General features: G+C 44.4%; 1 protein-coding gene across 8 annotated transcripts in view; it reads right to left on the bottom strand.

Annotated features, from left to right (window-relative positions):
- The window catches only part of CACNA1C (calcium voltage-gated channel subunit alpha1 C), a 2322072-nt gene that overhangs the window by 1188872 nt on the left and 1116817 nt on the right, over window positions 1-16383 (bottom strand). For all 8 annotated transcript variants that reach the window (XM_069628642.1, XM_069628646.1, XM_069628641.1 and 5 more), the window contains exons 20-21: window positions 14387-14516; window positions 6213-6272 (exon numbers count right to left, since the gene is read on the bottom strand). In XM_069628642.1, the coding sequence (XP_069484743.1) occupies window positions 6213-6272; window positions 14387-14516 (190 nt within the window). The remainder of the gene's footprint in view (window positions 1-6212; window positions 6273-14386; window positions 14517-16383) is intronic.

Below are 16383 nucleotides of genomic sequence, written 5' to 3'. Positions count from 1 at the left end.
CTCCATCACATAAACAACACAAAGGCCATCCCTATTGTATAGTTCAGGACTGCTAAAATTAATGGCATATTCTGTGTACTCCTTTCACAGCTACAGAGCAAAATTGTCAAACTCACCTTAAGTGCAATGTGCTGGCTAAATAAACAGGAGGCACTGGGTCACTTCTGCACTGCCATTTAGTGACAGAGATCTGGGATTGGGAACTTCAGCATCAGATGATGCTCCTGGCAGTGCATTTGGAGGAAAGTCAGGACAGATGCTCTCTCGCATGCTAGAGTGGACCCTAAACCAATGATAATCTCAAGGATTTTTAAACTCTAGGGACAACCGCAACAATATATATAATTGTCACATCTGCACCCCTTCTAAGGTTCAGCCACAATCCTGTAGGTGACGCACTGCTCCAAAGTTGGTTGAACAAGTCCCGGTGTGCTTTTACACTGACTCTATTTATTCTGACCATTCTTTGGAAGTTCAGATAATAAGCCAGTTCCTCTTTCAGGTAGTCACAGTCTTTACTCGCCAGATTAGGTATTGATTTCATCTCAGACACTGGGAAGGAAGATTCCTGGCACTCGCTGGGTGCCGGATTTCCTTACTCTGCATTATCCATCCCTCCCTACCATCCCTGACCTTCAGAGCCTGGTCCCTGAAAAGTAATTGTATGTCCCTTTAAGGCAAGGGTCCTGCCAACAACCAACAAAGCAAACAGCTTCACCTTAGTTACTTGCAAACAGATATTCCCTATATTGCCTATTTCAGACAATGTCATGCCTTTCCTGGCTTATTTGGCTGGTACAGGGATCCTCAGTGATGTATGTAAACATTACCTTTAACCCATATCTGCATGCCAGCATTCTCCACAGAACACATTTTCTTTGCAAGGTGAGAGAATGAAGCACAACCCTGTGTGACTTCTTCATCTTTATTATCCCATTAAAGAGTTGTCTTCCCAATGAGATGTGAATTTAGTGTTTGCTTTGCTAATGCACAAACCCACCGAGCCTGCAGCGACTATGATCTGGTCATACTATCAGCCTTAACATCACCCGGGAGACTTAGTGCCCTTCAAGCGTTCTCCTATGAAGAGCCTTACGCATCTTTTACAGGAACAAGGTGGTACTTCATAAAGTGTAATGCCTTCATCCCAGTAGTTCTTTCTGACTTTCAGGCCATAATTCTCATGCTTAATTTTAGTTGGAAACATCACATAATCCGGATACTTCAAGGGCAATGGCATTTTACCTTGACAGAATGGTGCCATTCAGGACTACAGGTCATCTTTTTGTCACTAAGGCAGCTATGATGACCCTAGCTAGATGGATTCTCTCCTGCGATTCTTGTTTCCAAGAGCTGCGGTCACTAGAAGGCCTCATGCAGCTTCTACACGAGCAAATGCAGCACCATCTTTACAGATAGGAGCCTACTTCAGACACATGTGAAGGGCAGCAATATATGGCATCCACACACAATATGTAAGCATTACTCCTTGTATGCTCCCTCGAAAGGGGATGTAACATTTGGGTATCACTTTCTGCCCAACCTTTTTTGCGTGAACCTGGTCAGTATATTTTTTCACCCCCTCAAAAAGCGCTAACCTGTTTTAATCTATTTTTCCAGCCAGGTTGGGAAGGAGGGAGAGTAGTGTGACAGAGAAAGGAAAAATAGCCTTCCTGGTTAATTACTGTTCTCATAGTACTTGTTTGCCCTCTGTCACAACATGCACCCTTCTATACTTGCGACCATGTAGCGTGCTTCGTATTAACCTTCATGAGGCAAAACAATGGAGCAAGGTGTGGCCATTGGGGATTTTGTGTTAGGTCCAAAGTTCTGGGCTCTGGCATACTACCTGCAATCTTATTTTCCTATACTGTATGGGTTCACTGACCCTTTCCCCTAGTGAACTCTAATCATGACCTCGATTAGGAAGTACCTCTGTGTATTATGACCCCTGAGGGACCTTAAGCCTCTTAGGGTGGGATGCACCTTATGAAACATTGAATTTTCATATGATACAGACAATTATTGAGTTTGTCCAAAAACCCCCCATCCTTTCTTAGCTGTGCAAGCCCAGAAGATGGTGGCAGCAAGTGTTTGATGGAAGTTGCCAATGCACAAGCAAGTGGGTAACATTTAGAGAATAATACCTCTTCCTTGGCACAGGGATCAAAGATGGCGTTCTTGCATTAGAAACACTTTGGGATATCCACAACTAAGCGTCTTTTCTTTTTTGTGAAAAGGATACACATGGTCTTGGCTATTCCATTCGCAGGAAGCCAGAGGTAGGGGCAGCCAAACACACATCTGGTGACTTTGTTAATAGGTTATCTGGATACAAGTTAGAATCTACAACCTGTGTGTTTGCCCAGGAAGAAGTCAGGAATGTTTGCATGAGGCAACCTCTGATGATTGTGTGGCTGCCAAATATTACACTGGGATTGAACCATTCTAATATTCCTGTAAAAGGAACAAGAAAGAGGAATATGCACCTACACCTGTGTTAGTTTCTTGTGTGAGTTTAAAAGCATCAAGAAGCAACATAAAACCAAGGAGGATCCTTTGGAATCTCTGCTGCAGCCATCTGCCCAAGATCCCATGCCGATGTCGAGACACTGCTGGGATCTGTAGATTCCAGTCTTCTCAAACGAACAGAGGGAATCGAGGGGGAGCTCCCGCCCCTTAACTCACTGAGACCAGTTGGAAGACTCCCCGTGTGCACCCAAGGAGACAGTTGCTGCTTGCCCTCTGTGGCGTGACACGAAGAGGTGGAAGCAACAGAAGACTGAGTGGTGGGAACAGGTAAAGCCAGAGGCCTAATATTGCAAAAGACACTGGAACTGAGGGAACCCTCATCTAATACCCTTGTGACTCCAAGGGCCTGACCTTCATTGCTGGGCCAATGTCTACAAAGCATGGCTAATGGACCCGGCTTGTTAGATCCTGGACAATCACACCATAACAAAGCATCGGTTCTCCTTTGTCCCTGGTCCAGCATCACCTCTGGTAATTTTCAAATCATCCTTCCTACATGCAAACCTTCTTTTTCTTCATGTAATCTAATGTAAATGTAATGTTAACAGACTTGTAGAGTGCTAACTACAGCCTGAAGGCATATAGGCGTTAAGAGCACACTGATATAAATTGGATGAGCACCAATCAGCAAAGAAAAACACATTCTGTTAAAAAAGATATGTTTTTCATAGCTTTCCAAAAGCTTAGATGATCACTTAGCTTCTGTAGCTGCCCAGGAAAAGAGTTCCACATAGCCAATGCCAGGGTCGAGAAAGCTCGACCCCCTGCCCTTGCAAGACGAAATCGTGGAACAGTCAGGAGATTCTGAGAGGCTGAGCTAAGATCCCTTTTAGAAACATAAGGAATCAATTTATCCTGAAGATATTCTGCACCAGCATGACGGTAAGCATGGTGGCCAGTGCAGAAAATCGTGAATTTAACGTGACTGCTAACTGAAACCCATTGTAGCTGCCATAGAAGGTCATGGGAGTGAGTCAAGCGGTTAGCTCCCAAGGCCAGCCTAGCAGCAGCATTTTGCAATAGCTGCAACCTCTGTATTAGGAAGGCTGGTTGGCCAAGATAGATGCCATTGCAATAATCCATTGACCCTAATATGGAAGCTGCTACAACTTCGGCTCAAAAATCCGACAGAAGAAAAAGTTGTATTTTTTTCAAGATTGTTCACTTTAGAAACCATGCAGTGCATACCGCTGAGATTTGCAACTCCCGTGAACCAGAAGGTAAGATTGTAACACCCAAGCTTTTGACTGATTTACTAGGTTGGGGGCAAGGTCCCAGGGATTCAGGCCAGAAATCCTTGGTCCAGGCAGCCTGTGCAGTCACACAGCCTGTGACCATGAGCCCTGTTTTTCTCCATTAAGGGTTAGCCAGTTACTGGCCACCCACTCCCCTACTGCCTCCAAGTAGTTCCGAAGCTTGCGAGGGGAGTCGGGTACTGTATAATACAACCGGAAAAAGAAGTGTGTATCATCAACATATCTATAAAACCATATCCCGTATTCCTGAAAAAGGTCAGCATGTAGATGAAGATACAGATTAAACAGGAGAGGGGACAGTGGGGACCCTTGGAGGACCCCAGGGAAAAGAGATCAGGGGGACTGAAAAGGAAACAGAGAAACAGTTTGTATACACTTTGATAGGAAAGAAAGAAATAAACCAAGCTAGAGAGAGGCCAGCGATTCCTGCTTGTTCCAAGCGCTGAAGCAGGATGCTATGATCAATAGTATCAAATGCAGCGGAGAGGTCAAGGAGAATTAAAACCCCAACATCTCCCTAGTCCCGGAGAAGAGCAATATCATCCAGAACAGAGATCACCGTAGCAGGGTGGAAGCCAGATTGAAATGTATGTATAATAGCGTGGGATTCCAGGAAACGAGACAGTTGAGGGGTGACAATGGCTTCCATAAGCTTCATAAAACAAGGCAGCAATGAAATAGGCCAATAATTAACTGCGAGAGCAGCATCAAGCTGTGGTTTCTTCAGAAAAGGAGACAGCAGCGCATGCTTGCGGGCGGCGGGAATGGAGCCCGTCGTAAAAGACACCTGAACTGCAGCTGTGAAAAGTGGAATCACTTCCATAGGCCGAGACGGAATAAACCAGAGGGCAATCGAGTCTGCTGGTGGGGAGGATTTCATCTTTCAAAGAGACTTCAGAATAATGTCATCTGTAACATGCACAAAAGAAGTCTTCCGAATTATTACCAACAGAGTGGGGATTATCTTTCCGGCTGGTGAACTTTGACTTCTAAAACTGTTCCCAAACTTTTTGACAGCTCATGGTTACTTTCCGATAGCCAGAAGTCTGTGTCTTTACACCACATACGTTGATCCCTATCGGAGACGTTTAGTCTCTTTTGAATAAAGATTGAATTTTGGACACACTAACGCCACTTGGTCCAAATTAGTTGACCAATAAACTCTCCCAGTGATCCTATCTTCAGACGATCACTTGTCACACAAGTCATTGAACTATGTCCCTTTTAGAAAGTTACTTACCTGTAGTTGTACCTTTATCTTTTTGCCTGCATACTAATTTAAATATATACAGTCACTAAAATATTGCGTGGACACTTATTTTTGAATGTTTTATCCCAGGGTTTACTGGACCTTTCACCACACTGGTAGCACCCAGAGAGCTTGGTCTTGACTGCTCCTCCACGTTTACAATTGGGAGAGGGATGTGGACTTGAAAGAAAGTCTGAAGCCAATTGTGGACAGGCCTTTCTGACACCCTGAACAGACAGCTGTGGAAAACCCTTCTTGCAGGCAGTGGGGGCTGCAAATGGAGCCAAATGCTAACATTCTTAAAGCACCAATGATCTGTAGATGATACACCTTCCAAACCTCCCTGCAGCAGAGGACATTTCTGACCATGCTGTGGAGGAGGGAGAGCAGAGGCCTAGAGAAGCAGAATCAGCCATCTTTTTCCAGAGAAATTGACCGGAAAAGACAAACTGATTATCTTATGCATCAGTTTCCACAATAGAACAGCGGTGGCTTTTTCAAAGAGGATTGCACATAAAGGTTATTGCTAGTATCATAATAACTATGCAGAAAGCAAACATGAGGCTAGCCTGCGGGAGAATTGTTAAGTAGATCCGTGGCATTATCCAAAACAGTAAGATTGCTAGGTGCACTTTAAGAGGGTGGGGAAAGCACATGAACTGAGGGTGATACTGCTAAAATACGGTAAGACCTCACATTCAGTCACACGTCAAGTTTTCCACATTTACGATACAAGGGGTATTCAGCCCTGAATAGGTGAGCACAGTTTCTAGGAATTAAAAACACATTGCAAAACATGAAAGAGCAAACTTAAATCACAGATGAGCTAAAGCAAAGAAGAGTCAAAGGAGGATAGCGTCCTGTGCACATAGTCGAAACACAGGATCTGTGTTAAAAGACCGAGGAAAAAAGCCTGAGCACCAAAAGCCTGAATTTATTTTTTCCCCATTTGTTCGCAGATATATGTGGGGGAGACCCCCCACAGCCCTCCCACCTTACTCCTGTACATTTTCAATTAACTTTACCCTCCACCCCCCACATATACCTATACAAACAAATGGGTTCGGACTTTTGGTCTTTTTGACCTCGGTCTTTTTAGGTGTTTCCCAAATACAGCCAATGGACATGACTCACACAGCGACAGAAAAGACAAGCTGAATCCTCAGGGTCATTACCTTAAGGATAATTTCTACAGTAAAGATACTCGTGAAGACATAGTCAGCGTTGCCTAGAATCTGAAAGACAAGCACAGTGTAGTTAGCTGTACTCAGTGGCATCTGCAGGCAAGAGCAGGCGTGGGTTAGCATGAGAGAAGAAGAGATTGATCCAGCCAAGTCAAAAAGAGAGGCAACACACAGGCACTTTACCTTCAGGCAAATTTCAATGGTGAAAATTACAGTAAAGACTATATCAAAATAAAACAGAATCTGTAAAACAATAAGAGGAAAGAAGAACAGGTCAATGCGCCTGCACTGCAAAAGTTCACCACAGGTCAAAATGACAACAGAGGCCCCTTTGCACAAGAGCATGTGATATGCTTGGATTGTGGTCTGTGGTGAACGTACGTGCAGCTTCAAGGACTTGTGCAGAAGCAACAGTGTGTATCCTTGGGCCATGCCCTCTATATCCTCATCCTGGCGCCAGCGATACCAGCATTCTGAGCTCCTAAAGACACGTGCACAATCGAGAACACATTTGCAAAAGGTTTGCCTTCATTGACGGCGAATTCCTTGCATTGCTCCTGGAGACTTATCTCAAAGAATGGAGTATTTGTTTTCATGATCTATATATATTTGGGAAAGTTTGTTTGTATGTTCGGTGTTGGTTCCAGCCCCATAACAGTTGGTGGGCTGAAATGTTATCCCATGGTCGGCACACCAGTGTGGGGTGTACTGGCGATAGTGAAATTTGACCAACCCCAGCCATTCGCCCTGCACCGGGCAGGGTCCAGCCCTGTGCTATCAGTATGGGGGATTTCGGGAGATAGTTGATTTAGCAATTTTTCTAAAATAGGAAGTTAGTACACAATGGGCCTCATTCCGAGTATGGAGGTAGTCATGTTGCTATTTGCACCATGACTACCTCCCATATACGGTCGGGTCCGATTTGGTTCAATGGGGACTTACCGGTCTATTCCGATCCTGGAGGGACCGGTAAGTCCCCATTGAAAAATCCATTCCCCATTCCCATTTGAGCCCCTATAGGGGCTATAGGGCTCAATGGGAATGGGGAAGTAGCTAATAACGGTACTGCAATTTGTGGTACTGTTATTAGCTCTCTGGTCCCTTAGCAGCTCACGCTAAGGGTGCCTGGTAAAACCAGGCGCCCATTGCGGGACCCGCTAAGGGACCTCGGAATAGGGCGCAAAGGGATTACCGGCATCGATGTCCTTAACGGTGCCCGGTATCCCTTTGCGCCCACCTCGGAATGAGGCCCAATATAACATATACAAGGTAATAGCAGACCCTTAAGTGCATGTCAGCTACAGACCGGGCACCGCTGGGTGGTACCACTAGTAATAATGTAACCAACACTTATCTACCTCACTCTACAAAGTGAATTGTTTATAGGTGTTGATACCAGCACCAAATCAACGTGTTTGTCCCCAGCAATCACAGAAACAAGGGCTACCACCTCCATTACATTTACCATACATTTACTGACCTCTGAATTAGGAGATAACCTTCGGGGTGATTTATTGGTTTCTAGATAATACAAAAAAAACATAAACCGTCCCATATAAAAAGGATTGTAAATTCCAAGCAATTATATCGAGTCCTTGGGACCTAGAGCTAAATCACAAAGGTTCCGGGGAATTGGTGTCATTTGCACTTGTGTTTCCATTTGCAAATCAGGGGCATTTTACTCATTTGTAAACAAACCTCTTAAGTAAGTGTGAGGCTGCTTTCCTTTTGTGGATCAGTCCAATATGTTTCACAACCTGGCAGTGACAATTTGGGGATCGAATGTTTACTCAAGGTTTAGGTCTTGCCATTTAATAGGTTTGTATTGAATGACTGCCCACTTTAGCCTAGTGTTATGTCGTGCACACTCTGTCAAATGATTTGACATTGCACTTTACTTTTTCATATGAATTGATTGATTGACCCTCTAGCTTGACCTGTTTTGATACTCTCTTTTAACTGATTGACTAACATGATTAACATAATTATCCTTTAGCTCTGCTAATGATTTAGCCTTGCAGCAGCTTCATAGTTGACAATGCACTGTAACAAAGAGATGAAGTGCCCTCTAGAGACTAAACAGTAAAGGCAAGTAAGGGGAGTGTCCATGCCACCAAACGCAACGGGTAAAGTGAAAAGCAGCATGGCAGCATGAGGGCATCTAGCTTGGTGCATGAATTGGGGTTGGAAGTTTAAGGGGGGCGAGACCATTCAGCAAAAGCAGAACGAAATGTAAGGTGGGAGATCTACCAGTGGGGACACAGTTCCTGGAGAGGCCATCAGTGTTGCGGGATGAGGCAGGTGAAGACTCTGAGGATTCAGAATACGCGGGCAGACTCGTGATGCAGATCCATTTCAGGCTCTGCTTCTGATAAGGCATGAGCAATAGAAACCCAATCCAAAATAGAAAACTCTCTCCAAAGAGAGAGGTAGGTAAGAAGGAAAAGGGGGGCAAGGGACAGTGGTAGACCACCCCTACTTCCACATTGGAGAGAAATTGAGGCAAGGGAGAGGTCATAACAAAGATACAGCACACGTAGAAAGAATCTTAAGGGGCTTGAAAAAGCTGACGGGGTGGAATTCATGGAGAGGAGTACCACAAATCCTATATGACAACATGAGGCACAGCAGAGCTGGAAAGAGAAAGCAGAGAGAGTGAAACCATGGTCCAACGGCAGAACCCATAAAAGTGGGAGCTGGAGCCAGAAACGAGTGACACTACCCAGGAGAGTCGGTATCTGTAAGGGAGACTATGTTGAAGAGTCATGTTGATGGTCTTCAACCTACCATGTTAATTTCATGCTTAGCGGAAGGGTGAGCTCTGGGCCTTTGGGTTTGTGTGCTAGTGCAAGGAAATCTGGGTGCTCTGGAGCTTGGTGCACTGAGTGAGCTGGGGCCTAGCACACTGGGTGAGCTGGTGCCAAGGGGCACGGAGGGCGCTAGGCCTTTGTCCTGAAGCACTGAGTGAATGGGGCATGGGGCACTGAGTGAGAGAAATCATAAGTAAGGCTTCCAGCTTTCAGTTTTTACTGATTTTTACACATAAATACAGATGGAAATCAATCTGCTTTCTGTTTGTATTTATTTATAAAAATGGAAAAAAATAGAAAAAGAGGTCTTTCTGCCTGGTTTTCTATGATGTCACTCATACATCGCAGCAAAAGCAAAGAGGTGATGGCTGGAAGGTTTAGACTGAATCTTAACCACTGGCATTGCTCGGGGCAACCCTCCAGACCATCGTTCTTCGCCTGCCAAGCCATTACAGAAGGGGAAAGACCATATGCAAATCAGGCTTGGCCCCACCCCAAAAGGGGCAGTCCAGCCCGAACTGCTAGGTCACATCCCTTCTGCACGAGACCACAAGCATCCCCAAACATGTTTCGCCCTTGTTGGGGCTCATCAGTGAGGAGTAGCTTGGGTCTCTAGGCCCAGCAGGCACGGGACCCACGTCTGGGCATACCCGTCCCACTCGGGGTGACAATGCAAAAACAAAGAGGTGATGGCTGGAAGTTTTAGACTGAATCTTAACCACTGGCATTGCTCGGGGCAACTCTCCAGACCATCGTTCTTCGCCTGCCAAGCCATTACAGAAGGGGAAAGACCATATGCAAATCAGGCTTGGCCCCACCCCAAAAGGGGCAGTCCAGCCCGAACTGCTAGGTCACATCCCTTCTGCACAAGACCACAAGCATCCCCAAACATGTTTCGCCCTTGTTGGGGCTCATCAGTGAGGAGTAGCTTGGGTCTCTAGGCCCAGAAGGCATGGGACCCACGTCTGGGCATACCCGTCCCACTCGGGGTGACAAAGCAAAAACAAAAAAAAACTCATACATCGCAGGCCAATCACATTGCAGATTGGCAGCATGCAGAGTGTAAAAGTTTTATACAAAGAGCGTTAAAGTTCTTCAAATTGCTGACAGTATATATGTCAATGCAGCAGATGTCATAGGAGTAACCGTTTGTTGTTATGGAATAATTTGAGCTAGCATTTCTTTCCTATATGGCTGCATGTGTGCCTTAATAAATGCATTTTGGATCAGAATAAATGCTGAAAAATACTTGTTGCAAATTATCTTTTTATATGACCAAAAATACATGTGGATGAATACAGAAAAAGGGCCAACAATAAATATGGATAAATACAGAGTGAAATGGCAGAAAAAGAAATACCATAAAACCGGAAGCCTTCACCATAAGGGCCTTAGAGAAACAGGCCTAGGACAGCGAGTGTACTGGGGCCTAGGGCACTGAGTGGGCGGGGCATGTGGCAGTACGTGTTCTGTCTCCCGGGGCTAGGTATGGGCTGGGGCCTCCAGTAGGGTCTGCAGAGGACTCTGGAAACAGAGAGAGGTGGTGGAGGTGACTGCTCCACTCCCTGGGGTTAAGCACCGGAGTGCAACAAACATCCATGCCACCCCCTGTTTTACTTGTTCTGGCATTAAAGAAAAGAACATTGCTTTCCCTTGCTCAATCCTGACTTCCGCTCCCTTATGGTCGTAGGCCACAATTTAGTGCATCTCTGACAGGGTCCCGCAGTTTGCTCTACATTGATTGAACTTTGTTGTGGATAAGCACGGTGCAACTAGAAAAACAGGTACGAACAGTGCTACAGATATGATTCTCGAAGTGGGAGTATTTTACTCCCTATTCTTCAAAGCTGGGAGTAAAATGATTTTTGCGGAGTAAAAATGTAAGTGCAATTCCCAATGAGAGTATTTTGTAAGCGGGTAAAAGGATGTTTTAACTAAAATTACTAAAATGTTTTTTTAATATTTATTTATTTTGCTCCTAGTTATTCGTGCACATTAAAAGATACATGTTTACGTTTTCCAATCAGGCAGTTAAAATGTGGTACTACGTGCACTACTGGCTGGTCCAAACATATCCAAGGAGCTGTGAAGGTGAAAGCAGGGGCGCAGGATAGCACACCTTTTTTTCTATTTTATTTTGGGAGTATTTTTACTCCCTATTTTTATTTTTGAGGAGTGTTTGACCATTTTTAGGGAGTAAAAGTGGCTGATTCACCCTTTTTCTGTAGGGCTGGGTGAGAAGGGCTGCCCTTGCTATCAAATTGAAGCTTCCCCCATCACACCAGCTTATTTCACATACTGCTCGGGGGAAGAGGTGTAATTATCATTTCAAGTCATGATTTTAACAAGGAGTCACTCCCACTACCCACCAACGTGTTGCCCCGTCACCACGGGCCATCACCGTGACTTCTCAACACCCAGTCTTTAAATGTGGTTTCCAAAATGCCTAAGTTTCGCACAGGTTTAGAAATGCATTGATTATAAGTAAGGAGGGTCATTGAATGACTGCCATTTTCGAAGATGAGTCGTTCTGTCTGATTCATGCTGGCAGGCACTCATGGACTGCAAACAGGGATGCATATTTTTGGAGAAAAGCAAAACCCGGGCGTTTTGAAAAGCCTGCATACACATTTCAAAGGGGCCCTTGACTATGTGGGTATGGATTGCCACATGATGCATGGGCTCAGAAAATGATTGAATGGTGCCGGGAGGCTAAATATGCACACACTTCTACTTCAGGTTGCCTTTCGAACCTTGTTCCCACGTTTCAGGGGTGCATGCAAATTTGGCAAAGTGGTACATTCGACGGACGCACTGTGGGGATAACTAAGACTCAGAGGATGGCTCCTCTGGCTCAAGGCGCAGTTTTAGGACTGGATTTACCGACTGAAAGAAAGATGTAACAGGGAACCAAATGCAAATTTAGACTGGATTGTGGCAGTAAGTAGTATTTTTGTGAAACACTATTTCCAGCACTAGCGGCTTGTAAAACCTAATACGCCTGGCAGGCAGGTGTTCTATATTACAGCATTCAGAAAAGTGGTTTGAGGATGGACCTGCTAAGGGTGTACAGGACTGATCAAGAGTTAGAATTAATGATGTTAGAGAACAGCGAAGAGCCCTCACGGCCATCCACTGAGGCTGAAAGGTCAATTCAACGAGGTAGGATATTTTACTGTTGGAGGGGTCATAGTGCACTATTGACCAGGCTCCCTTGGTCTGTAGGAAAATGCAGTCCCCTGCTCTAATTATATACCACTTGTTGAGTGGAAGTAAAATGTTTCTCTCCCTTGTTAGAAATGCATTTGGCAAATGTTGCTTTAAGATCGACCACGTTCCTCTGACCACTAGATAAATGCCCGGATTCTGTCAAATGAAATAGCATTGTTCTCAATGCCCTCCAGTCTTATTTTGACTATGTTAGGAATATTTCGGCTGGTTATCGCAGTAAAGCTTGGACAACGGAACCCAACTATCTGCTCCCACCAATCACTGGTTAAATTGGATCTCCCGCATTAATGGAGCACCCTATCTAACCGCCGCCCTTCCACTTGACGCGTGGCAAACACGATAGTGAAGCCCATTTTGTGGAAGAAAGACTTAGACATAGACTGACCTGTGGGCATGTTTGGCTACCTCTCCCGCCACCTTCACATATTTTTCTTATGCTAGACACTTGTACATAACCGTGTCTTCTTGGCGCTGCACACCTTCGCCTTCTTAGGTATTTACCTTGTTGCAAAAACCTCAAACAACTTCGGAATACATTTTTTGGAGATGGTATGAAGGGATTTCATTTTTATTTTCATTGGGTGTTTGGTCTTGGCTTGACTTGATAAGGTTGAAGGCTATTTCTGGCAGGCTATACTTAGCCTTCCATCTACTTGTCCAATACAGTATATAAGAGTCAAGTTTGGCCTTACGTCTCTGAAGGCTTTTATCCAATATCAAAGAGACTTGCTCCCTTTGAAAGCATTATGTCATCCGGTCAGCCAAATGCTTAGTATCAAGGGGAAGAATGTAATTGATCTTAAAAGAAATAAGGATTAAAAAAAAGTATGATGTAATATGTATGGATTGCTATGCTGCACTCAATTAGTCGCTTGAACGCTCGACTTGTGGAAGATATAAGGCCATTAAAAGGGCCTTTAAAAACAAATCACAGAGAAAGGATTGGGAAGACAACTTTGGACAGACGAGTAGACTCCATAATTATGTATATTTGGAAGGCATTAGTTATATGTATTTGGTAAGATGTCCGTGTTCGGCTGTGCGTAAATTTCGGTTACTAATTAATGTGGCTCAACCAACTCCCAGTTAGAGCTACACATGGAACCCAAAGGCATTTGGTGCACAACCAACGGTATTGCCGAATATGTGAAATAGAAGGTAATTTGGAGACTGTAAGACATATATTAACCGAGTGTCCTAAACTTGTATCCCTCTATAGGTGTATGTATAGTCGATATGTACATCATCTTGAATCCATTGCAACTATCAATTTTTGGTATTTATGCCTAAATACGTCGTCTGAAGTTTTGATCATTACTTTATACCATGTATGGACAATGGCTATGGATAAGATCAAATCTGCGGTTAACACAGAAAAGTAGCGATCTTATCTGCTCTCTATCTCTTTTACTCCTGAATTGGTACTATTTTATGAATGCTACTTAGTTTACACATTTTTGACTGCATATGTTGAAGTATTTCCACCTTTGGTAAGGACATATGGCATAGATTTGAATGGTTTTTTGTTCTCTATGAGAACTGATGCGGGGGGGGGAGTGTTTCACGTCTGAATGAGTATAATGCCTTTATAATAGAATGTGATGTGTTTTAATGAACCAATACTTGATGAATTGATAATGTTGATGAATTGATACTGTTGATGATTAATGTATTCTTAGTGATGATTTCATGTAAATATATTTGTACTGTTGTAGAAGTTCGCTTGAATTATAAACAACAATAAGTAAATGAATTGGGTGTTTCACTTTAACTATTTTAAAATGAAATATTTTGTCATTTGCTAGACACAACAATCCAAGGAACTGGTTAAAGTGCTTAACACATTTAGCTGCACAATGTATTTTTATCTTATTCTAGTCGGCAATTATCTTTACCAAACTGTGGTTATGTTGCCATAATCCTGTTTGGGATGAATTGCATGTCGTATGAATTTTAAAATGAAACAGAAGACTGTTCTAGAATCTAAAGGGATTTTTGATTTGTTTGATTTTTGAACGCTGTTACACTGTTTTTGCTTCGTCTGAGGTCCTGGACCTGTTGAGCGCATGCGTCTTCTTGCCGAGGTAGCGACAAGGGTTGTACACATTTCGGAAGACGACGTACTTGGTTCCTGAAGGAGTAATGCTGGACCGGGTCCTCAGCAGCTAGTGAGATACTACTGAGCAGGATGAAGAAAAGAATGAGATTGGTGAAAATGTTGTCGTTGACGATTCTGTGGCAGTGAAGGCGAAACCTGCAGGGCGTAAAAAGAAAACGAGAGTCAGTGGAAGCCTGTGACTGAATGATGAATTGTAATCATTACTTTTTCTTCCATAGCATTCCAAGGATATGAGCCGTGCCTGCTTCAGATAGGGTAAATGTCTGTACCACCAACATTTAACCCATTAGAATTTCCTGACTTGGGTTTTGGAGAGACGTATCCCTCCCGCAGAGACCCAGCATACTCCTGAAGTTGGAACTTTTCATAGGAAGGGCCCCTGCTTTCCAAATTGTAATGTTGCAGTGTATATTTTGCAACAGAGATAGAACCTCATCTGATTGTATACTTTGGGTAGATGCTAACTGTCAATGCCAGGGAGTCCTTCATTTTCCCTTCACTTACATAAAAACAAAGAGCAATGGTGTTGGCTTAATAATAAGTAAGGCAACACATCATCCTTCCTTCCTCTCTCTGACTTCACCGCAGCCACAACCTAGCAAATGTTGGTCCAGCTTTTCACTCCCACCCTTCTTATCATTGTCATCTATCGCCCACTCGGCATCGTCAATATCTACTTCTCTGAACCGGATCTACTACTGGAGTCTTTACCAGCTGATGTCCCGATGGTCATCATGGGTGAGACATATTCAACCTCCTCTCCTCTACTCCCATCCTACTTGAGCTCGCTGCAGCCTTTGCCACTGTGGACCATCCCTAGCTACTACAAACACTTTCATCCCTTGGCTTCATAGACACTGCCCTCAACTGGAGTGCCACCTATCACTCTGACTATGCCTTCTCCATCTCGTGGAACGCCTACATCTTCTCCCCACACTACTCCCACTGTGGGTCTCCCACAGATCTGCCCTGGCCCCACTCCTCTTTGCTCTCTACACCTCCTTCCTCAGTAAGCACACCTCATCATTTGGCTTTCACTACCACCTCTTGGCTGACGACACCCAGATCTTTCGCTCCTTTCCTTTCTTCTCCTCGGACATTGCTGTATGCATTGCGAGCTGCCTTGCAGCCATTCACCACTGGAAGACACCAAAACGCTTAATGCTAAACACCTCTAAGCCAGACGCCATGTTTTTCTCTGCCGCCAAAGCCAACCTCACACTCCCATCTCCTTACCTCTAGGTCACCTCACACCTTCACCCAAGACACACAATGTTGCTGTCCTCTCTGACCGGGAACTTATACCCTGGAATTGAATGATGGCACCTTCCAATGCTGCCAGTATTAGTCTTCGCAATATTAGGAAAATGCACCCCACCTCAACCACCACGACCCCACCTCAACCACCACGTGGCCACAACTCTAATTTATGCACTTGTGCTCAGCAAACCTGATTATTGTTCAAGCCCAATCCCTGGCTTTCCCCTCTTCACTTGTTCTCCCCTAAGAACTTTTTCTCCCCTAAGAATGCCCTCATCTTCCATACACACACCATCTATAGCATACCTAGATCTACCCAACCTCAACACACTATGCCCAAGTTAGAAGGCTCTCCTTGCAAAACCATATTTTATTTAAAGGAATTCTCCTTATCTGTTCGCTGCCCCATTCTGCCCAGCTTGATGACTGCATGTCTCTGCACTGTCCCTCTCAAGCACTATAATCCTGCCCTATACTCAACTTCTCTGCCCCCCTCCCGCCTGCACCTCCTCCTGCTTTCCTTCCTTCTCTCGGCTTGGGGCCCTGCACTGGAATGCCCTCTCCACAGACATCAAAGCAGGACCCTTAGATCAGTGTAATGGTCTCCACTTGGTATGAGTTTGTTACATCACCGGTATATTTTTTGATGTATTTTTCACCTTACATTTTTTTACCAAAAACGTTCATCAAAAAATATAGGGTGGTTGAGGGGGGGGGGTAAGGGGATATAAGGTGGTGGGTG

Source organism: Ambystoma mexicanum, chromosome 12, assembly GCF_040938575.1.
Source record: "Ambystoma mexicanum isolate Mex_15411 chromosome 12, UKY_AmexF1_1, whole genome shotgun sequence".
Taxonomy (NCBI): domain Eukaryota; kingdom Metazoa; phylum Chordata; class Amphibia; order Caudata; family Ambystomatidae; genus Ambystoma; species Ambystoma mexicanum.
Note: the sequence above shows the minus strand (reverse complement) of the source record. Positions and strands in the feature narration are given on the sequence as shown.